The 24,697-nt window shown below is 38.9% G+C and overlaps 1 protein-coding gene across 2 annotated transcripts in view; it reads left to right on the top strand.

Moving 5' to 3' along the window:
- LOC122057801 (ABC transporter G family member 28-like) overlaps nt 1–24,697 on the top strand; it is a 49,045-nt gene that overhangs the window by 12,885 nt on the left and 11,463 nt on the right. For both annotated transcript variants that reach the window (XM_042620073.1, XM_042620074.1), the window contains exons 7-9: nt 12,005–12,078; nt 16,283–17,202; nt 23,511–23,807. In XM_042620073.1, the coding sequence (XP_042476007.1) occupies nt 12,005–12,078; nt 16,283–17,202; nt 23,511–23,807 (1,291 nt within the window). The remainder of the gene's footprint in view (nt 1–12,004; nt 12,079–16,282; nt 17,203–23,510; nt 23,808–24,697) is intronic.

The following is a 24,697-nucleotide window of genomic DNA, read 5'->3' as shown; positions in this document are numbered from 1 at the left end:
GCCTGTGATAAAATGGTTACCCTCATGCTGTTTGAATCATTGATGAGGTTTTTTATGTCATATCTTAGAGGTCCTGGGCTCAAACATACAAGGTCCTGGGCTCAAACATACAATATGAATTCTTTCTTTCTACTTTCAGATGGATAATTTTGCTGGCTGCACATGCCCATATGCACTCACGTGTAAGTATATATGGTCCTTTAGCTCTCTCGCTATTTGATGAATGTCACCACAACAGTGTCCAAGCTGGTGGCTTTCAAAAATAAGAGTGCAGCAGAGTGCACACCGCTGAATCCCATCTTGCAAAGAGGGAGTTGTAAAATGGACGAATCAAGGAAGACTAGTGATGTAGATCACAGCATGAGGAAGAAGAGAATGAGCAGGAATTACTGTTCACGAGTTACTGTTCATGTGAACAGTACCATGAACACTGCTCACGTGAACAGTGCTGGTGCCCCATATGGTCCTTCTAAAAGCATACAGATGTCCCATCAGATTTGGAAGGAAGAAGACTCCAGGAGAGCCCAGTTCTGCCCATTGATTTCAGAAAATAAGACTAGGATTTGTTTCCTTTTTTGATCTTTTCTTAGGCTGCAAGTTATTTATTTTCTTAGGATTTTTTTTTTAGATGAATAAATAATTCATTACCAAGAGGAGAAGAATATACAAAGGGATAAGGGGGGAGAGAGAGGAGCCACAAAGGCTAAGAACTATAAATTGTGGGGGGGGGGGGTTGATGCCAGGAGGGCTACAAGGCGGGAGGACCTAGGAGACAACAATAAGCGTTCCTTGTACTTGACAGGGTGAAGCGAAGGGTGGCAATCTTGGAGGAGACATCAAAGTAGATAGGATTGTTGTTAGTAGATCCTAGTTTCCTATTTGGTTCCTTTTAGTTATAAGGCAAGTTGAGTTAGAGTTTATTTGTTTCTTAGTTTCCAAGTCTTAGAAGTTAGTTTCTACTTTCGTTGTTTCCTGATTTGTAATCAGTTTTGTGTAGGCCTATATAAGAGGCCCCCATCGATTGTAATAGGCATTTATTTATTTATTTATTTTTAGTTTATTAATTTTTTTTTTTGGTGAGCTATGCTTACTACTTTGACCTGAGAAAGGTTTGTTCATCAACTGAGAGAGTTAATGGTGAGAGACCCAGGCTAAGATAGTCATACCCCTACCTTTTTTTTCTACAATAAATTCTCACCCTCTTCCTCTCTTCTATTTTTTAGCTTTGTCTACTGTTTAAACTGAGATTGAAGCCCTCTAAGATTGCTGATTAGAAAACACATAAAAAGTCTATCAATTCCAGTTTCAGGGCTTTCCTGGGAAGAATTTTCTGAGTGCGTGTCTTCTAGGTAAGATCTCTGATTTCTGCAGGACTTTGAGGGTTTATTGAGGATCTTCGGAAGACCACTTGGCCCAAATTTGAGGATCATCAGACGCTTCCAGCTCAAGTTCTTGAAGAATCACCAAAACTTTCTTTTTTCTTGCAACCAGCTTAAGTCTCAATTTGGACGGCAGAATTTGTTCAAATTTTGATGGTTTGTTCCTCCGTTTAGGATCTTCATTCCATCCAAATTTCAGCCCCAACGGAGTCCTATTGGTGAGATACAATTTATGCAAGCTTCAACCTAATCTGATTCGTCAGATCTGCTCTTACTGTTGTTGGAGTTTATGATGGATCCCACTGATTACCTTGGTAATTAGTCTGACATCAACTGGTGTGTTGCTCTCTGTAGAAGGGTTCTAGAAGGATACATGAGCTTAATGAGAAGCAGATGACATTGTTCAGTTCCCCTTCATCTATCTATTGTTCCCAATAGGCAAATGATATATCTCACTGTTTACCTAAAATCCATCCTTTAAAGAGGAAACCGTTGTTTGGTTTCTCCTTTCTGAATTGTAGCAAATTCAAGTAAATCAGAATCTATGAAGAAGAAGAAGAGAAGAGAAGAAGAAAGGTAAAAGAAGAGATCTGAGAGAGTAAAAGAGAGGACAATACAATGGAGGAAGGAGAGAGTGGCAATGATAGATTTAGAATGAGTATTTTTAGTCTAACCCTCTTCTTAGATTATATTAAGTAAACTACTCTTAGTAGGAAACCTACAAAAATTCTAATTACAATGCAAGTCTAAATACGATAAAGGTAAATTACAACTCAACTTATCCCATCCCATTATCCCATGGTACACAACATTCCCCCTCACAGTACACTTTAACCCTTCCTCTCAAACTGGAGTGTGTATATAAATCTAAATATATATATATATATAGGGTAATCTTCGGCATCACGATGAAGAGTGAAGTGAATTATTTCACTATGACTTCTTTACCAAGGTTTTGAAGAGTGGTCTTCAATATAATGAGGGTAAATATAGTAATTTTACAAGTTAAGAATGCTTTACTAAATCTCTACCTGGTTCCTCTACCCTCCTTGTCCCTATCTGGCTCTGGTCTCTCTCTTTTCGGTTGCCGTGGTACAATTCACCAATGTCCCACCAAACCCCTCCCTTCACTATTCTCTCTCTGCTTACAACCCCGTTTTTTCTGTGCTATGATGCTCTGCTTATTTGCTGGTCTCTGAAGGTCGGCTTCACGATCACCACCAGTCCCCATCATGCCGATTTTCCCTTCAGCCACCCTTCTTGCCTATGGAGGGATGTGCCCTCCCAAGACTTCCAACTACTGGAGTGGAGGAACAGAAGGTTGGTGTTGCAAATGGAGATGCATAAAGCAGATTAACAGATCTTCAATCCTCGCCAATGAGGGTTTGTACAGTTACTCTTTTCCAATCCTGCTCCCTACTTGGTCAATGAAAGGTTGTGCTTCAATGGTGGCAGATCTGGGTAGAGCTGCATTGTCTATACCATGTAGGTCTTCAGGTACGTATGAACACCGGTTATTTAAACCCTCGCATATGAGAGTGCCATTCCATTGAAGCTGCATTACAGGACAGAAGGTCCCTAAATCCAATCAAGAATCAGAGACTTTAATGGAGACATTACGGAACAGAAAGGCCCTAAATCCGATCAAGAATCAAAACGATTAACTAAATAATGGAACAGTTACCACTTGCATCATTTCAAACAGCCAAGGGCAATCCAGAGTATCTGTTGTTGGAGACTCTGATCTAGTGATCAAAATGAATTTTGGCTCACAGAATTGGATCCAATCAAAGCTGAGGGTTCACAGTAGGCCGTACTGAATGCTGTGGAGAGTGGACCCTATTCCCTTGTGAGTTTACCAATACTACCCCTCCACCTCAGGTCACTATAAAACAATTTGAAAGGGTAGATGGAAACTTGTGAGGTAGACTTCACTCTTCACAGTGACCAATAGAAGAACCTATATATATATTAATAGCAGAACTGGTCTTAAACACATATAGCGGCTGTAGATGCCAGTGAGCACAAAGAAAACTTCATTTGTTAGCAATACCAACTCAAGCGCACCAATCATCAACAACAATAGTAGAGAAACATCTTCATGTCGAAGAAATCAATCCAGACAACAACGAACAAAATAAGTGGTAGAGAATACCAATCGCAATCCAAAATATCATAGCAGCAACAACATCAAAAGTCCTTATCAAGAAAGGCAAGTAGTAATTTTCACAAAGAAGACAAATATAAGTGCAGCATAAGTCACTGCGAACCACTAATAAAAGTGCAGTATAGGTCACTGCTAACCACAAGTTATAGCAGAAGGTTGCTGGGAACCACATAGTAAAATTGCAACATGGGTTGCTGCGAACCACAAGAAGCAACATAAGGTTGCTGGGAACCGCATAATTCAACTTTCTAATGCAGTTAATGGTGTCCAATCAGGCCAAATAGGTCTCGGTAGACTTTATTTTGGCCCATGTTTTTGTTCTATAGGTGTTGCCTATAATTTTTTGGGTTTATCAATGTAATGGGCTTCTCTTATAAGGCCTAAAAAGTTAGGATTTAAGGGGGTACACATGATTAAGTATATAGATAAGATTGTGTGGGTCCCATATGCTGTTAATTTAGTTTAAAAGGATTCCTTTTATAGTTAAGTATTTTGTGTCTTGATTTTTAGGTCAGTTTCCTTTTAGTTAGCACCTTTTTTTATTTGTTTCTATTTTGGAATCATTTCTGTTTTCAGTTTTTTAGATATTTAGGTTAGATTGGATCTATTGAGTTTTTTTTTTTTTTTTTTGGGTTTTGGGTCTAGTAGGATACTTAAGATTTAATTCTATATTGGGATAATCATGTAATCTTTCGTTTTATTTGGAAGATTACGGAATCATAGAACCAAAGGGAGAAAAGAGGCAGAGAAGGAGAGAAGGGACTAACTTACCTTTTGGAAGAGTTGCAGGTCGCCATGGAGGAGTTGCAGGTCCTCAGTTGATTCTGCGATCAAATGCTCAGCAATGGCAAGCACGGGAGGCTAGTGCATTTAAGGGTAGATTATTCAATTAAATGTTAAGGTCGATATGATGTCATCACTTAATAGTAACGACCTAGCAAGGTGGGCTGACTGTAGCATCTTTTGAGAATTAGAGGAAGTAGGAGTAATTGTTGAAAATACAAGGGAGGTGTTTGGAATTAGGTCGAAGTACAGGAGAAGTCTGAGTAATTTACTCTGAAAATAATCTTCAAATATCAGATGATAATAACCAATCTCCCCCTCACGTGTAGCACTACACGTGGACAACTAATGTAGTGGAGAACTCCAAAGGATAATCCATCAGGTCCAGATCTGTATATTTTACCATTGCTGGTAGAGGTCTCATTGGACACATTACCATTGGATGTAACTAATTACCTCGTCTGGTCTAGATCTACATATCTCACCATTGCTGGTAGAGGTCTCACTGGACACATTATAGGAAAATTGAAGAAACCCTCCGATGTGGGTACCCCTCAGGATAAATGGGTTAGTAATGACTCTTTGGTAATGGCTTACTTGATTGGTTTTATTCATCAATCTATTTCTAGAGGATTTTTGCTGTTAGATATTGCTTCTTAGATTTGGGCTGCTGCCAAAGAAACTTATTGGCAACTAGGTAATGATGCTTAAGTATTTGATCTTCGCAAGAAGCTTCGTACTACCCAACAGGAACTCTTTGTGTCTAAATATTATGCTGAACTTCGAACCTTGTCGTATGAACTGGATCACTTTGCGGATTATCATCCCACTAATGTTGATGACTATACTATTTACACTAAACATGTGGATTTCTTGGTTGGTTTGAATGTCAAATATGATCAGATTCATGTTTAGGTGCTTAGCAAATCTCCCTTCCCTACTTTGGAATAGTCATTTGCTCTGGTTTATATAGAGGAATGTCATCGTAACTCTATGCTACATATTCCTACTACTGAAAAGTCAACATATAGACTGGATCCACTACTACCTCTAAGGGAGCAAATCAAACTGGTGATACCACTAAGGAGATTGTTAAATGTGAACACTGCCATAAGCCGTACTATACCAGGGCAAATTGTTGGAAGCTCCATGGAAACCAGCTGATTTTGAGGCGAAGCGTGCTCGTGTTCAATCAAAAAATAAAGCCCATTAGGCTGAGACTGTGGACACTCCACTTGCAATTGATATAGGACTTTCCCAGGAGGTACTCTAGGCTTTCAGACGTATGCTTAAGGCTTCAAATTCCTCAACTCTTACCAATTCAGTCCCCTCAGGTTCCAATTTTTCTCACTCAGGTATTTTATTTGGTGGTCATTGTGAATCAGTCGTCTCCGCTCCCTGGATCATTGACTCTGGTGCCATTGATCACATGAGGGGTTCCTCCAGTTTATTTCACCAGTATTCACCCACCTCAAGCATAGATAAAGTTAGGGTAGCAGATGGCACCCTATCTCTTAGATCAAACACTAAGAAATACGAAAATAAATAGACAGAAGATCCACATGACACAGAGATTTAACGAGGTTCACACACCAGTGTGGTGTGCTACGTTCTCGGGCAAAGAAGAAGATGTTTCACTGTGCAGAAGAGAGATTACATCCAAGCAGTAGCGAGAAGACTCGCCCTGAAACCCTATCTCGATAAACCCCCAAAATACAATGACTTTCTCAACAAGACAATAGTACGTTATATATACTCTAAGTTGCGGGTCGACCCATCGGGACGCAGTATCTGCCCAACCCTTTTGTGTGCATCACAGATCTTAGAAAACTTTCCATTCGGGTTGCCACCAAAATATGTCGGAGCGGGTTTGGGTTAAGAATTCGAGACAAACTTAACAAATCTCCACCTTAGCTTGAATTCTCAAACAAACAAACAAATAGCTAAAATCTCCATCTTTTCTAATAGCCCTCCAAAGGGCTGAACTCAAACATGGCAAACACCAATTAAGTTCAAGAAATGCTCGAACTTACCAAGACATGAAGGCTTAGTCAACATATCAGCTGGATTGTCTTTAGTACCAATCTTCAACACTTGAATATTACCTTGAGCAATTATCTCTTTTATGAGATGATACTGAACATCAATGTGCTTTGTCCTCTCATGATACTATGGATCTTTAGTCAAGTGAATAGCACTCTGGCTATCACAATGGGCAATAGTCACCCCATGATCCATGCTGAGTCCTTCCAATAGACCTCTAAGCCAAATAACTTCTTTAATTGCCTCAGTCACTGCCATATACTCTGCTTCAGTAGTAGATAATGCAACTGTAGCCTGTAAAGTAGCTTTCCAACTAACTGTGCTTCCTCCAAGAGTAAATACATAGCCTGTGAGTGACCTCATTTTGTTCAGATCACCTGCATAATCTGAATCAACATAACTAGATAAACTATCACCATTCCTCCCAAACTCCAAACAAACACCAGAGGTCCCTTTCAACTACCTAAGTATCCACTTCACTGCTTCCCAGTAAACTTTACCTGGACATGACAAATATTTGCTCACCACACTACTCCACCTTGAACTGATTCGTATGTGGAGAACTATTCACGATTAGGACACATATGGTAGGAACAACCAGAGTCAAGAATCCATTCATCTTGTGATCTAACTTTGTCATCAGTCACCAAAAGCATATCAGACTCACTCTCATCTTCAACAATACTAGCTTCTGTAGAATCATCTCTCTTTTGTTGATTTTGGGCACCACCACCTGCTTTCTGCTTATTTAAAAGCTTATAGCATTCAGATTTAATATGACCCTTTTTCGTACAGTAATTGCAGGTCAAATTCTTATGCTTAGATTTTGATATAGCATTTTTTTTGTCACCATCTGAACCCCTTTCATTTGTTCTCCCTTTAGCTACCAAACCAACACCATCAGATTTATTAGTAGACGTCAACTCATCATCAATCTTCTCCTTACTTTGCAGATTCGTTTTGACATCCTCAACAAAGATTGTATCTCTACCATAAATCATGATATCCCTAAAATGCTTATAAGATAGAGGCAGAGAACATAATAATAATAGGGCCAAATCTTCATCGTCTATTTTAACATTTATCATTTTCAAATCAGTAACAATAGAATTAAACTTAGATATGTGGGATTTAATAGAAATACCTTCACCCATATGAAGGGTATACAGTTGTTACTTTAATCTCAACCTATTGGTGAGGGATTTGGTGAGGTAGAGATTCTTTAACTTCACCCATAACTCTGTAGCCGTTTTCTCTGAGAGAATTTCCTGTAGAACATCATTCGAAAGACACAACTAAATAGCTGAAAGGGCTTTATCATCCAAATCATTCCAATCATCAACGGACATAGTTGCAGGTTTCTTTGCCTTCCCCAAATAGGGTTTTCTAGAAACCCTATTGTGTAAGAACAACCATCATTCTAACCTGCTATAAACTAAAACTGATGTTGCCGTTGAACCTATCAATATCGTATTTCATTGAAGAAGACCGCACGTTAGAAATTTAACGAGGTTCACACACCGGTGTGGTGTGCTACGTCCTCGGGCAAAGAAGAAGATGTTTCACTATGCAGAAGAGAGATTACATCCAAGCAACGGCGAGCAAACTCACCCTGAAACCCTAGCTCGATAAACCCCCAAAATACAATGACTTTCTCAATAAGACAATAGTATATTATATATACTCCAAGTCGTGAGTCGACCCATCGGGTCGCAGTTGATCCGGTCGAACCATACCGCCCCCGCACCCGCACCCGCACCCGCACCCGCACCCGCACCCCTATACAAGATCAATGATGGGCTCTGGGCTTAGGCCTATGGGCCTAACCCCTCTGCTTCCATCACAGATCTTAGAAAACTTCCCATTCGGGTCGCCACCACAGTATGTTGGAGTGGGTCAATCTTCAAAACGGGTCAAGAATTCAAGACAAACTTAACACTATCATCTATCTTCAGAAAGAGTTCCATTAAGTGTTCTTCCATATCTTTGTCTTCAGCTTTACATATTCCTAATTTTACTACTAATTTGCTATCCATTAGTAGTCTTACTAAGGATCTAAGCTGTAAAGTAACTTTTTTCCTTCCTATTACATTTTTTAGGATCTAGTAATGTGGCGACGATTGGATGTGGTAAGGTGCATGGTGGTCTTTATTTGCTTGATAATGGTTGTCTCCCTACGGCTGTAACTTCAATTACTCCTCATCAGCTATTTTTTGCTTTATTTGAATTGAATCAATGGCACTATCGTTTGAGACACCCACCAATTGGGACCTTATCTCTTTTATTTTCGCATTTAGTTAAAAGATGTGCTATGGATGAATTATTTTGTGAGGCCTGTACTCTAGCTAAACAGACTCATTCAAATTATTTACCTTTAAATAAAAGAAGCTCTTTTATCTTTTGATCACTTTGATGTATGGGGTCCGTCTCATCGAACATGTATTTTTGGAAAAAGATGGTTTGTGTCCTTTATTGGCTGTCACTCTAGAACTACTTGGGTTTACATGATGCAACACAAAAGTGAAGTATTCAGTTGTTTCCAGTGTTCCATAAAATGATTCAGACTCAGTTCATTGCCACTTTGAAAATTCTCCGTAGTGATAATGGAAAAGAGTATATAGAGGGTCACTTTCAAAATACCTAGCTGATTATGGGATTCTTCATCAGATAAGTTGTGTTGATACTCCTGCTCAAAATGGGGTGGCTGACTCAAGAATAGGCACTTGCTGGATATTGCTCGAGCCATGATGTTTGCTAGACAAGTTCCATCTCAGTATTGGAGGATGTTGTCCTCACAATAGCTTACCTCATCAATGGCATGCCGACTCGTGTCCTCAATTCTTAAACTCCTGCTGAGGTTCTTCAAGGGACTACATCCTTCCTGGTGCTTCCAAAGACTTTTAGGTGTTCTTGCTATGCTAGGGATCATCATTCAGTAGGAAAATTGGACCCTCGAAGTACTAAATGTATCTTTTTGGGTTACTCTCCTACATAAAGGATATAAATGTTATCATCCTCCTATTTGACATACTATGGTAAAATGGATGTTGTTTTTCATGAATCTGTTGGTTATCACTCATCGTCACCTCTTAAGGAGGAGTCTGGTATTACTAGTGAAGAAGAAATGACTATGAATTTGCTTGCTCTACCAGTATACCCACTAGTATACTCATCATCTTCACCTCAGGATCCTCATGATCCACAAGATAGTGAGGGGACAGACCCTATTGTTCCAACTTGAGGGGAAATTCCTATTGTTCCAACTCAAGGGGAGATGAGTCCAGTTTAGAGAACCGTCGGTGAATTCTAGAGACAAATTGATAACTGCACTCTTTAAGTTTAGCATAAGGGACATACTAGAAATAAGCAACTTCAGACCATCACCATGACTACAACACCTTTACACATCCCTTTGCTAGCCCTTGATCCAAAAAAGACTTAGCCTCATTCTTTAGGTATAATTTCTCCTTCTGATCAACCTATTGCCCTCAGAAAAGGCACTAAGACCTGTACTCAACATTTTATATCTTATGTTGTTTCATATGATTCCCTATCTCCCTCCTATCATGTTTTTGTGTGTTCTATTTCATCTACTTGTGTCACCAAGAATTGGCAGGAGCTCTTGTAGAAAAAAAAAAAAAAAATGGAAGGCCGCAATGGAGGAAGAAATAGATGCCTTAAAAAAATAATGCTACATGGGAACTTGTAGCTCTTCCACCTGGGAAGAAACCTGTTGGCTGTAAGTGGTTGTTTGTGGTACAACAGAAGATTGACGGTTTCGTTGACAAATACAAGTCAAGGCTTGTGGCTAAAGGGTTCACTCAGACATATGGAATTGACTACCAGGAGATGTTTGTACCAGTTGCCAAGTTGACCTCTGTGTGAGTGTTACTCTCATGTGCTGTGAAACTAGGGTGGGAACTCCAACAACTTGATGTAAAGAATGCTTTCCTCCATGGAGAGCTCGATAAGGAAGTTTATATGGAAATTCCACCAGGTTTATCTAGCACAAGAACCTCAAGGCAAGGTCTGTAAGTTGAAGCGTGCTCTCGATGATTTGAAACAATCACCTAGAGTGTGGTTTGGAAGATTTCACAAGGCTATGACATCTGTGGGTTATAAGCAGAGCAATGTTGACCGCTCATTGTTCATAAAGAGGTCTGATGAAAAAGTTAGTATGCTTATTGTCTATGTGGATGACATCGTGATAACAAGAAATGATAGTGCTGAGATTGTTCATCTCAAGGGTTTTCTGAGCAAAGAATTTGAGATAAAGGATCTTGGAAAGTTAAGATACTTTCTTGGGATTGAAGTTACCAGGTGTTCAAAAGGCATCTTTATCTCTCAAAGGAAATACATCCTTGATCTGTTGTCCAAGACAGATATATTGGATTGTCATTCTTCTGATACTCCTATGGACGCTCAAGGAAAAGAAGAGTGAACCAGTTGAAAAAGGCCGCTACCAATTGTTGGTAGGGAAACTGATATATCTCTCTCATGGATGACATGATATTCCTGTGGCTATGAGTTTGTTTAGTCAGTTTATGCATGATCCCTATTCCTCTCGTATGGAAACAATTATGTGTATCTTTTGATACTTGAAGTCAGCTTCGGGGAAAGGGATCCTCTTATCTCCTCATGATCACCTCCGATTTGAAGCTTATATAGATACTGATTGGGCTGATTCACTTGACAGAAAGTCCTCTGGTTACTGTACCTTTGTAGGAGGGAATCTTATCACTTGGCATAACAAGAAGCAGAATGTGGTGGCTAGATCCAGTGCTGAAGCAGAATTTCATACCATTCCGTAGGGGATTTGTGAATTATTGTGGTTGCTTATACTTTTGGTTGATATTGGTGTACCTGTTCGTCTTCCTATGATGCTCTACTGTGATAACAAGGCTGCTATCAGTATTGCTCATAATCCAGTCTAACATGACCAAACCAAACATGTGGAGATCGACAGACACTTCATCATAGAGAAGTTAATGTTGATTTGATTTGTGTTCCTTTTGTGAAGTCTGGTGATCAACTAGCAGATTTGTTCACTAAAGGGTTAGTTGGAAAGTTGTTGCATCCTAGTTTAGTCAAGTTGGACATGTGTGACATTTATGCACCAACTTAAGGGGGAGTGTTAGAATAAAAATAAGTGTGCCGCAAGGGCACATTGGGGCTTTCCTCCCTCCACCAACCCTATTTAGAGTGGGGCGGCTGGATGGGGGGTATTCTTGTAATTATTTTTATTTTCTGATTTGTACTCCTATCATGACTCTATCATGATTCTATATTATAAATAGAGGACTTGTATGATCAGTTAAAGATACACAAGCATTCTCCCATTCATCCTGTTAATGGGATGTAATGTTCTTTGTGGTAGATGTTACTCAGAAGTCAGAACAAGAAATTTCACATTCTTGGAGATATTTTTATTGCTTATTTTATATTTCATTTTAATTGTTTATGCTTGATGTTTCCTTTGGTTAGACCTCTTGCATTTGATTTAGACGTAATTTCTACTGTCCCTTTTTGTTTTGTGCAGCTGGCCTTAAGAATAAATTTTGTGTTTTGCAGAACCAAACTCAAAATAAAGGATTTTGTTTTAGGATTTAAATATTTAATGATTACCTTGCAGAGTGTTTCAGATTGACTACTTGTGACCCAAATACTGCAAATCAAAATCTTCATGCGTATGGTGTCATGCTTATTGTAAGTATTTATCTCTTTACTTCATACCCATGTAATCATTTTTGTTACTTTGTTTAAATTTGAAACATTACTGTCCTTTTATTGCTCTATGGTTGTTTGTATGGAATGAACTGTGATATTAAATTTGACATTTATGTTTATTTTAGTTTCGCTTTCTACTTTTGATATATGAGGATAATTTGAAGGGATCTCTATCACATAGCACTCTGTCTATATGAAGAGCTTCTCTTTATGGTACACCCTTTTTGAGATCTCCATAAGGGTATCATGCAGATAAGTCACTTAATGGGCTTATTTTATTGCAAATAAGCCTTAGGTTGGGTTGTGTATGTGTTGGGCCTTTGATCCCATGGGTTTTCTTTGTAATGGGCCACTTTAATGGGCCTAAAATATGGGTAGAAAGTAGGAAAACGGGATTTAATTCATTAGTTTAGCTAGAGTCCTATTTTGAGTCTATTTCCTTTGTTATTTCAGTTTTCTAGTCAGTTTAGGTTTCCCAGTTAGTTAGGGATTGCGTTAGGCCTTTTCTTTTTAGTGTTTGAGTTAGTTTTGAGTCTTCTATATAAATTTGTAAGGGGCTACAACATTGAACACGAATTTATTAATGATAAAAAGATGGCTTATGCTGTAGTGCTGTGGGATGCAGTTGGGTGAGATACCAATTCACTAGTTCTTCTTCCCCCTTCTTAACCCTCCATCGAATTCTCTTTCTTTTCTTATTTTCCTTTTATTTGTTTGCTGTGAGAGTGTTTGAGAGCTAGAACGTAGCCTATTGGAGGACATCTTCTCTATTTAGCCAAAATTTTAGATCCTGCCTGGGATTGGATCAATTATGATTCTAGTTCTACATTTATTTTTTGGATGAATAAAAAATGTATCAAAAAAAAGGAGCAAGAAGAGAGCCAAAAGGCAGGATACAAGCCAATTAGCAAGAAGCTAAAGGCACCACACCATCCTCAAATGAGGCAAACGAAAGAAAATACATGGACCAACAGGACACAACACAAATTAAGTTTTCCATTCCTTAGAGCGAAGGTAGTATGGGGCAAATCTGATATGGTGGCTCCGTCCAGTATAGATGGTATGACCATCAGATTCTTCATATGGCACTTCCTCTGAATCATCAACATGTTGAATCACCTTGGTATCCTTCAATTCCGTCTCTTCCACTAGAATGAGATCAATTGAAGAAGCTGCATGCCAATCCGAGATATGAAGAAATGGAATACCTTCCTCAGAATCCATCTCAATATCAGGATTCGAAAATGCTAGAGACTCTGAAAGGTCCTCGGAAGAAGCTACTGATGAATTATCAATCTCGGAATTTAAGTTACACTCATGGACTCTAGAGACAGACTTCTGCTTCTTCTTCTTTTTTTTCTTCTTCTTCTTTTGCTTCATCTTTTTGAAAGAGGATCGAACAGGGGAGGTAGGAAAATTATCCACAAAATTCAGCTTAATAGGACTATCTTTTGTAGTGTTGTACTCCTCACCTAATAAATCATCCTTACCTCTCTTCTTCACACTTAACAAGTCACTTCCGTGAGTGTTGACTAAATTTTCCACATCATCGACCAAAGAAGGGGGAGAAATGACTCCAATAGTTGGATTAGCTCTGAATTCCTCATAAGCAACCTTATCAAGACCCATCTCATTCTCTTCCAAGGCACATGGGTGGACATCAATGTCATAATTCACATCACCATCAAAAGAGGACCTATCTCTATCACTAATATCATCAATATTATCTTTTTCCAATAAAGCAAAAGTGTTGACAGTACAAGTAACAGAAGAGGACAAAGTCTCCTTTGCCTTATGACAAACTCTGAAATTCAAATTTGAATTTGAATTCAAATTCAAACCCAAACCCCAGCTACGCTGGCATCCCTCGCCTGCAGCAACCTCCAAGGAGTTCTAGCCACCTCCATCTCCGGTAGCTTCCATCTCTCACTCACCACCATTTATGGTGGCAGCCAGGATGTTTCATTCAACACTAATTTTCTTCATCGGTATCAAAGCCTAGCCAAACCAAGGTTGGAGCCATGTGAATTTCGTGAGAAAATTTCTTCATACATCTTCCTTGAATGGGTAAAAGGATTGTACATCTACTTTGATTCTTACAACTTGACAGAGGTACAACGACTTCAATATGCTTGCTCCTAAATGAGTGATTGTGTTCGAATACAATGGAGAGTCCGTGAAAGGCAACTTCAAGCTCAAGGGTGTGAGCCTAGAACTTGGGACGAGATGGAGTATGAGTTGGCAGGCATGTACCTATCTAAACATGAACAAAGTATATACTTCCCTCCAATTACACCCCAAAAGTCACCCACAGGTGACAAGAGCATGAAGGAATTGTTTGACCACGTGGCCACTATGTTGCAACAAATTGCAAAGGAGCAACAAGAGAAGACACCTCTGACCAATGAACAAGAGTCAGAAGTTGAGGTTAGCATTGGTGAAAATCCAGCAATTCCTATTGTCAAGGAAGAGCTAGTCATTGATGTTCCCTTCAACGAGACTCATATGGAAGAATTCGAAAGCAACAAGGTAGCCACAATAGACAATGAGGTTAAGACTGAGGAACTTGAAACTACAACAACTGTGATGATTGTGAACAGCCAAGAGGAAGATCCTAAGGAGTTCAAGATTGAAGTTGTGTTTGAACCATCAGTAGAATTGATCGACAACCACCAGGTAGATGAACCAAAAGAGCTTTATGTTGCATTGGAGTTTGAAGGGGTTGAAGGTGCATATGTAGATGACGACGATATTGAGGTTACATATGTGAAGTTCATCATCCCATTGAAGTATCTAGAAGATCGAGCTCCTCACATTCTAGACTACATCCTTATTATCAAAGAGCTACCTGAATTTTTCTACGGTTTGAAGAGGGACGTGTACTATGCTATAATCACCCTCACACTCTACAAAATTCGAGGGCGAATTGATGCTGATAAGTCACTTAATGGGCTTATTTTATTGCAAAGTTTTAGGTTGGGTTATGTATGTGTTGGGCCTTTGATCCCATGCGTTTTCTTTATAATGAGCCATTTTAATAGGCCTAAAATATGGGTATAAAGCAGGAAAACGGGATTTAATTTATTAGTTTAGTTAGAGTCCTATTTTGAGTCTATTTCCTTTGTTATTACAGTTTTCTAGTCAGTTTAGGTTTTCCAGTTAGTTAGGGATTGGGTTAGGCCTTTCCTTTTTAGTGTTTGAGTCAGTTTTGAGTTTTCTATATAAGTTTGTAAGGGGCTACAACATTGAACACGAATTTATTAATGAAAAAAAAAAGATGGTTTATGCTGTTGTGTTGTGGGATGCAATTTATGCTGTTGTGCTGTGGGATGCAGTTGGGTGAGATGCCCATTCACTAGTTCTTCTTCCCCCTTCTCAACCCTCCATCAAATTCTCTTTCTTTTCTTATTTTCCTTTTATTTGTTTGCTGTGAGAGTGTTTGAGAGCTAGAATCAAGCCTATTGGAGGACATCTTCTCTATTCAGCTAAAATTTCAGATCCTGCCTGGGATTGGATCACTTGTGATTCGATCTTACATTAGGGTAAATTGGATTGCACTGAAATTTCTTGGACTGAGTGATTATGATGTGGACAAAACGTCCACAAATTTTGAGCCCCAAAAGAATTAGGGCTGTCAAGAGAAGATTATCTTGACCGACTGTTCAGGAAAATCACGTGATTCACGTCCTTTTTTGAAAGCTTTGAGTGGATAAACTTTGTCTGGTTGATCCCAATATTTTGGTTGTAAATTTGCCTCGGATATTGAGGTGTTTTGGTAAATGTTGCTTAGCTCAACCTGTTTGATCTTGACCATATAACCAGGTGGATGTGTGAATTCACCAAATTCAGAATAGGATGGCACAAAACTGTTTTGACCATCTAGTTTGCTACAGGAATAATTATGGTCAATATTTGATTGTTTTAATAGCAGGTAATCCCCTCGACTCTTTCAGAAATTATACACATTCTCATCATTTCTCATCAAGTCATTATGCATACTTTTAACAATATCTTCTTTCTTGAAACATTTGTTTCTTGATGTCTACTGCAATCGCTTAATTATGTATATTCACTGTGCATTTTCTTTCTTCTCTTACGTAGATGCAAAAATTATGTGCATAACACTAAATACTGATCATTTTGCAAATGGTTACATAATTGACTCTGTTACATTCCATTGTAGGCTGCATTGAGTACTTTGCTACTCATTATCTATAACTGTTCTGACCAAGTACTCACAACTCGGGAAAGAAGACAAGCCAAATCTAGGGAAGCTGCAGCAAGGAGCGCTAGAGAAACTGCTCAAGCTCGTGAAAGGTGGAAATCTGCAAAGGATGTTGCTAAGAAGCATGCGATTGGACTGCAATCCCAGTTATCCCGTACTTTTTCTCGTAAAAAATCTGCGAGACAGCCAGCGCTTCTAAAGGGTTTAGGTCCAGCTAAGCCTGGAACTGATGAGGCCTTGTTACCACCAGTAGCCCCAGGTCCATCTCAGCAAACTTTCACGACATCAAAGGGGAAGAATAAGGAACCAAGTAGCCTCACAAAGATGATGCATGCACTTGAGGAGAATCCCGAAAGTAATGAAGGTTTCAATCTGGAAATTGGAGATAAAAATATAAAAAAGAATGCACCAAAGGGAAAGCAAATACATACTCAGAGCCAAATTTTTAAATATGCATACGGTCAAATTGAGAAGGAGAAAGCTCTTCACGAGCAGAATAAGAATTTGACCTTTTCAGGAGTTATTTCAATGGCTACTGAAATTGAGATCAGGACCAGACCTGTGATTGAGGTTTCTTTCAAAGATCTAACCCTCACTTTAAAAGGGAAGAACAAGCATCTCCTGAGGTGTGTTACTGGGAAAATTATGCCTGGACGTGTTTCTGCTGTCATGGGCCCATCTGGAGCTGGAAAAACAACTTTTCTTTCTGCTCTGGCTGGAAAAGTAGCTGGATGTACAATGACTGGTTCAGTCCTTGTAAATGGAAAGGATGAATCCATCCGTTCATACAAGAAAATCATTGGGTTTGTGCCACAAGATGATATTGTTCATGGTAACTTGACAGTGGAAGAGAATTTACGGTTCAGTGCGAGATGCAGGTACGACACATTTATTTCCTAATTCCAAGAAATGCAGTTCTTATTCTGTCTATGCAACTTTTCTTTGTGTATGACCTGCGAGTGACGAGCGTCACTTTTAAATGTGGATTCAATAACTTCAAAATTCATCATAATCAGCAAGGATTTTCTTATTAAAAGGCCAGTATATTTTATAGGTCATGATGTTTGAAATGAACAATTATTTTGTCAAATGCATATTTTTGTTTTGCTGCCCTCATGTTAAACTGTGGCAGACATAAAGAGGGCTACAACTTGCCCCACCCTTTTGGTTCAGTGCATGAAGTCCCATTAAGCCTTTTAAGGGGCACACAGTTAGGTGGCTTCTTTGGAAAAGGTTTTGATGAAAAAATACTTCTTCAATGGTTACTCCACTTGTTTGCCATTGGCAAGTTATTAGTTATTATCCAAACATTTTCAAGTTTATGTGCTTTCCATTGGCCACTTCCACATTATTGCCTACACCCCCTCACCTATGCTATTGAGATCCAGCTCATTGACTTAACCAACATCATTTTTTCTCTTGTAGTAAGCTTGACACAGATGAGGTGTTAAGTTTCCTCATTCCTTAAACAACAAGAAATGCATCAGCCATAGCAAGAAACGTATTATTAGTTTCAGAAAAACCCCCTTCTTCAACTCAGGTATTTCTGAGGAAAAACGAAGGGGGGAGGGGGGAGGACCACACACTAATCTTCCAACAGAACTTTTTAAACATTGTCATTGTCTTCTTGAACCCTAACCTAAATGCAATAAGAGAAATTTGGTACCAAGAGGGGGATGCAAGGGAACCATAGTTTCTGGTCTAAAAATAACCCAGGATTCATTTTTAAATTTTGATGCGTAAATGAGCCAGAATTTAGGTTTCCAATTGTCACTTCGTCCTTCTGTGGTTGAAGAACAGAGCTCCCTTGCAGAGAAACCCTTCCCACAAATAAAGGAAGCCCTCTATCAGCTATTGGTCTTGGAAAGTTCACTTGAGGCAGAATTACACAAATGTCATCCTGAACAAATTTTGGCGGGAAGCTATACTTTTTGCCATTGTTTTTACTTGTGTGCTTGGAAGGACAATAATTAATTTTAGTGATAACTATTAATAAAATATGGTGACCTGGGCATTAGAGGTAACTGGACTGATGGCATGCACTAACCTTCACGCTGCCAATATAATTCCTATATTTAAAACATCCTGTGGTGTTTTGGTCACTGTAATGTTGATTGCCTGTTTTATTGTGGAAAGCATATTTGCACCACTCCAATTACCGCAAACCATTATTTGATATTTTGATAGTATTCCAAGGAATAACAATTTGCTTCTAATTTCCAATTAAGTGATGTCAAAAGAACTTTATTGGATTCAACTCAGGATAATTCCCCTAATTATTATTCCTCTTGGCTGAGTCGATCCAAAATAACACTAAGGTTTATAACATTTGAAGTTGTTCTAGGTCATTATGGACTGGCCAAATGAGCTTTGATTCAATTGGTGAGTATTTCTTAAAATATTTTGTTTTTAAATAAGGGATTTCACTTTTTCTTATGTTACCACTGAAAATTTTCTTTTTGCTATTGAAGTAGACATCTATTGCCTGTAATTCATGTACATATGCAAATTGATCCCTTGAATTCACAGCAATAAGATCTGTTTGCTATTAAAAGTAGGAAGCTGTTTTGGTGCACAGCAACCCATGGAGAAAACGAGTGGGTGGGGTGCACATCAGGTGAAGCTAATTTTATGGACAGGTAGATTCTAAGGACCCCTGCTCACATGTCAAGTTTCAACCCCGTCAGAGTTGGACACGTGGCAAAACAAAGCATGGATAAAACCAACCTAACAAGAGTGTGCACAGGAATAGGGGGTGCATTGACATACATGGGAGGGTAATTGATTGAATTTGAAATTGAAATTTGACACATGGCCAATTTAAATCATTACCCATATATCCCATGGTCAGAATTGCCCCCGCTATTCTATTTGACAGAACAAATGCGCCCACCCACCAAACTTCACCATAATGATGTTCTTATTTTCTCCTATACTCTGGGCCCAATAGTTCTTGTCTCTCTGACAAATGATTTCCTTGATTTTGTCGTAATTATATTGACGAAATGATGCAAGAGCACTCCCTTGGACAGTTGGACCGGGATGAACCTGTTTGAGAACCCAAAGCTAGAACTGGGTCCAAATTTGGGTCTTTGGTCTGGTAGGATACTAGTAGTCTATTTATTTATTTGGATTTATCTTGTAGTATTATGTTTTTCTTCGAATAGGCTAGGGAGTGTTAGAGTTTCATTATATTTCAGTTTTAGAGTTTAGATAGGAGTCTTTGTTTCCCTCTTTACATACAAGGTTGTAACCATTTGAAGTTTAAGATTAAAAGAATGATTGAAAGGTGAGTTTGTTGTGCCTGTGGCCTGAGTGTGTGCTCTTTCCCTCCCCTTCTCTCTCATCTCTTCTACTTCCTCCTCTTTTTCTGTCATTCCTCCTTAGTTCTATCCAGCGATACTCTAGCCTCCCAAGACTGGAATCGATCTCCCTCTTCCCCCCTCTCTTTCTACCTAATACTTTGGGTATGAGCTCTCCTATTTTAGGCAACCCAAACCCCAGTTCCTTGTTCCTTATTTATTTCACCATCATGAGTTTTGAACCAGAAATCAGATTGGTTCTGAGAATACCGCCCAACCCTGTTTCGATCCAATTTTATTAAAGTAATACTTAGCTGTTTGAGTGATTTTTGGCTTCTGTTAAGAGGCTTAGAGGTTACAAATCCAGCCTCAAAGTTTCACTCAATTTGGAGGCTTGGTAGGGTTTGTCTTTCTTCAGTTCTGGTTGTTCTGCCTCCTTGCTTTGGCCGAAGGTTGAAGACAACCTTCTTTCCCTCCTCACTATTCCTTCTTTCTTTTACCCATCCTCACCTTTATTACTCAACAACACAACTCAGCCTCATCCCAACTAAATGGGTGGGCTACATGGATGCAAGAAAAAATAAAATGTAGCGAAGGGAAGTAAAACGAAAGGAACACACAACCACAAAACAGAAAAATCTCACCTAAATGGGGTCTTCTATATGGATTCTTGCCCTCCACTCAAATCTATTCAAGGTCATACTTGGGACTAGACCGAGACTATGCATGTCGTTTCTCACTACTTCTCCTATGGTCATTTTAGGCTTCTGACCCTAGCTCTTTTAGATCCTTCAATCTAAATCATATCACTCCTCTTTACTGGTGCATCCTTAGGCCTTCGTTGAACATGGCCATACCACCTCAAACGAATTTCTTAGAACTTATCGTGAATCTAGTTTTACAACACATCCATCCCAACATCGTCATCTTTGCTACACATAGCTTCTCTAGATGACACTTCTTAATAGCCTAATATTTGCCCCCATACATCATAGCTGGTCAAACGACTATCTTGTAGAACTTTCCTTTAAGCTTTAAAGGAATATGTCGGTCACACAATACTTCTGATGCACCTCTACACTTCATCAATCCCACCTTAATCCTCTGTGAAACATCATCCTCTATATCATAGTTGTCATGGCGTCGCCAAGGCGGCGATTTGGCGTCCTGGCGGAAAAAGAAGTTCACGGCAGTGCTACGATTTACATGATTGACAAATGGCGGTCGCCATGGCACCGCCATGGAAGCCAAGTCACGCCTGATTCACTAGGCCGTCGATTTTTCGTAAAATGTAGAGTGATTTTGATAGGGCTATGTTGATTTTTGATGATTTGATGTTGCTTAATGTTGGTTTTATATGTTATGGGGTATATATTGTAGGCTTGTAACATGCTAAATAACTTTAGAAAATAAGGAAAATAAAAAAGTAGCATACTAAATAACTTTAGAAAATAGGGAAAATAAAAAATGACACATGGGCGATTCGATTGCCATGGCAACGCCATAATGGGCGATTCATCGCCAAATCGATTAGCCACCCCTCCACCGCCTTGGATCGATTTGACGCCGTGACAACTATGCTCTATATTGCCTTCTTTATTTATAGTTGACCCCATATACCTAAAATGATCACTTTGGGGCACATTAATTAGTCCTTCCCCTTTATTTTTTTGTCTTATTCCACGTCTATCCTTTTACAATAGTTCATATCCCTATTGTGTCCCTTCCCCATGCCTTATTTCCAAGTTACCCTTAAAGATTCCCTTTTATTTATGATTCTGCCATCACCCGTATAAACCTTAGTTTTTCTACTGTTTTGCCATGAAGCCTTTGTTTTAATTGTTCTCTTGCTATTGTGGCCCCATGGTGATTCCGAATAGGATTTCTGAAGCCCGGGATCGCCACCACTAGAGTTTATTTTTGACTTAGTTTAGCTTTCCAAGTATGTCTATATTCGCTGAAATTCTGACATGGGGATGTTCTCAGAAACCACTTGGAATGAATCATTTCATTTTGGTTTCATGGAATATGGAACCACAAATTCATGATTCAAAATATAGTCATAACTGAATGATAAAAAAATAGAAATGACTTCATTTCTTCGAAGTCCCAAGGGAGTTCAATTAAAAGTGAGCTTATGTCTAGCTACCACTGCATAAAATTCTTTGATGGATTCATGTTGAAATTCTATGGAAAACAAAATTAAGTGATCTAGTTTCCATGTAGTAAACACCCTCTGCATCTTTTGAGCTCCTGCATAACCTGTGTATATATTCTGCATATACACCATTCATCATCTGCTCATGATGCAGTATTTGGGCACTAGCAGCAGTGCCAAGAGAAGAAGAACTTGTGGTATCAGGAATTTCAGAATTCCTAGTTTTTTTAGGATCCCTAGTCTCATTGGGAATCCTATTCCTACACTACCATGGAGTTCCATTTAAGCTGAGTTCGGTTTTCAGTTCCCCCCACCCCCAATTTTGATTATGTTTATGTATCCTACCTCAGGATGGATTAGGAATCTATTAGTCTTGTTATGAGTTGATTTTCTTTAATTATGTCAAGTCCCACTTGGTTTAGGACTCCAACCACATCTGGAGGTTCTTGAGTCAGATTAGGAGTTGTTTTAAGTCTTTTATTGGTCAATTAAGCAGCCAGTTTGATTACTAGTTGGACTATGTGTTATGAGTCATATTTGAAAAGTGCATGTATACTTCTGTAACAAGCCATTTAGGCATACAGATTATATTATCAATAAAGCATGGCCAAGTGAGAGGTCTGGCGCAGAAACTGGTTGTGGAATTCAACTACTTGCCTATGCCATTGGTGAGATTCCAGCAAGGCCAGCTGAGAGGTCTGGCTTATCTTCTTCTTCTAATATCCTTTTCATTGTTCAAGTTCCCACAATCAGGTCACTCTGCAACTTCTATTTCCTACGTATAGTATTTGATAGAATCTGAGTTCTAAAATCAGTCCCTTGCTCAGTATTTCTCTCTCAAATCAGATCTGAGTTCAATTATTCTTTGACTCTTAAAAAACAAGTCTTTAAACTGGGTTTCAGGTTTTCCTGCTCTTAATAGGAATTCTTAAATTTTGAGTTTAGACCTGAGTTTTGAGATCTGCTTACATATACAGCAATCACACTTCACGCTTCATTGATTCATGGTTTCAAAATTTCATCTTTGAGCTAGTTTCAAGGAATCCTTTTCTTAGTAGGATTTTCTGAAATCTTCCATTCTGAAATCTGGTTTTGATGTCAAATTCAGATTGATATTTCTATTACTGTTCCTGAGGTTTATTTTTGTTTTGACGATCTGTTTAATGAGTTTGTGTCTTTTAACATTTTGCTTTCGTTTAATGTTCTGGAACCCTATATCTGCAATCGCATCTTCAGTAGGATTCTCCCATATTTCCAGATCAGACCTTCAGATTGGTCCCAAGTTTTGAAGTCTTATTCTCCTTCCCAAATAGAGGCCTTGACCACTCTTTTGACCAGATCAGAAACTTGATCTTCTGATATCTTAAATCTTCTAAATCTGGTCTTTTCTCTCACTGCGATTGTGGTTTTCAAATGATTTTCTGTATCTAATCCCTTAGGCTTCTGGAAACCCATCAGCTTATGCAAGAGAAGTGTGATAGAAACGAGATAAACCATAGCACCATTATTTGTAGGGATCCTGCATCCTACTTAGCACTTAAAATCCATTTCAATATGCTGCTGCTGTTCCTTGAAGACACAAACTCAAGTTCAATAATTTTTGCTCATTGTGCTTTTTTCTGATGCTTTGTTTCAAGTTAACTTTCCATTCTATGTGCTGTAGTTATGAATTTAATTTTTCTCCTCCCCTGCATTGACATGGTTACTTTTCCTTCTGATTGTGGAGACTATCTGCTGACATGGCAAAACCAGATAAGGTTCTAGTAATTGAAAGAGTTATTGAGTCCTTGGGGCTACAGGCAGTACGTGATTCCTTAGTTGGAACGGTAGAGAAGCGTGGAATCTCTGGAGGCCAAAGGAAACGAGTAAATGTTGGACTGGAAATGGTTATGGAGCCTTCGCTATTGATATTAGACGAACCCACATCTGGTTTGGATAGTTCTTCTTCTCAGTTGCTACTTAGGGCACTTCGACGTGAGGCTCTTGAAGGGGTAAATATCTGCATGGTAGTTCACCAACCAAGGTGTGTTCTTACTCGAAAGTACATATTTTTGAAAACCATGATGTTTCCATTCTTTCTTTAAGAGTTTAGCATACTTGAAGGCCATTTTTTTTTTTTTGAAGTAATATCCAGATGTACTTGTTCTCATGTATGCTTCAGGAATATGAATATCTAATTTCTATTTTATTTTCTTTCTTTTTTTTCCTAAGAATATTTTGGTTTAGTTTGTAGTGCCCACATATTCTTTTTTTTTACTTCCATGATTGCAACTCAATTTTTTTATTCCAATGATAAATATATGTATGTGACATCATTATGTGTGCGGCTCCTATTTGACGGAAACACAGGTATAGCACTGCAAGCCCAACCAACTGAACCAAGTGAAGAGGAAATCATATTTAGGGTGTTTCGGTAAGTATGGCTCTATAAATACAACTGGGCTGTGTGTATTCTCCAGAACACCAATTGATGGTCTCCCTCACCCACTAATGTGGTTGACTGGTTGGGTAATGATCACATTCTGCAGAAAACCTGTATTTTGTGATTATCAGTGAGGAGTTGAGATGTACCACCAATGCTGAAATACGTAAAACCGTTCCAGGAAAATATCTTCATACTTCAGTCTATTCCCTGTGTGTAATGGAAGAATAAAAAGATGGAATAACTGAATAGGTAGTGCTTAAAGGTGGGGAATCCAAGGTAATGATCAATGCTGATTGAAGCATCAAAACGCAAGCATTTGCAGCAAGTTATGAAAAAAGAGAACAGGGGGGGTGGTGGTAGGGAAGGGAAGAGGATATGAGAGGGCAAGAGAGGGGGATAAAAAGGGTGGCTTCCTGTTCTGGGAAGAAGAAAGGGGGGAGAGAGGAAAAAGGGCATTTGGCCTCTAATTTTTTTTTTGGGGGGGGGGG

The sequence above is a fragment of the Macadamia integrifolia genome, chromosome 12 (assembly GCF_013358625.1).
Source record: "Macadamia integrifolia cultivar HAES 741 chromosome 12, SCU_Mint_v3, whole genome shotgun sequence".
In the NCBI taxonomy this organism is placed as follows: Eukaryota; Viridiplantae; Streptophyta; class Magnoliopsida; order Proteales; family Proteaceae; genus Macadamia; species Macadamia integrifolia.
This window is presented reverse-complemented; position numbering and strand designations above follow the sequence as displayed.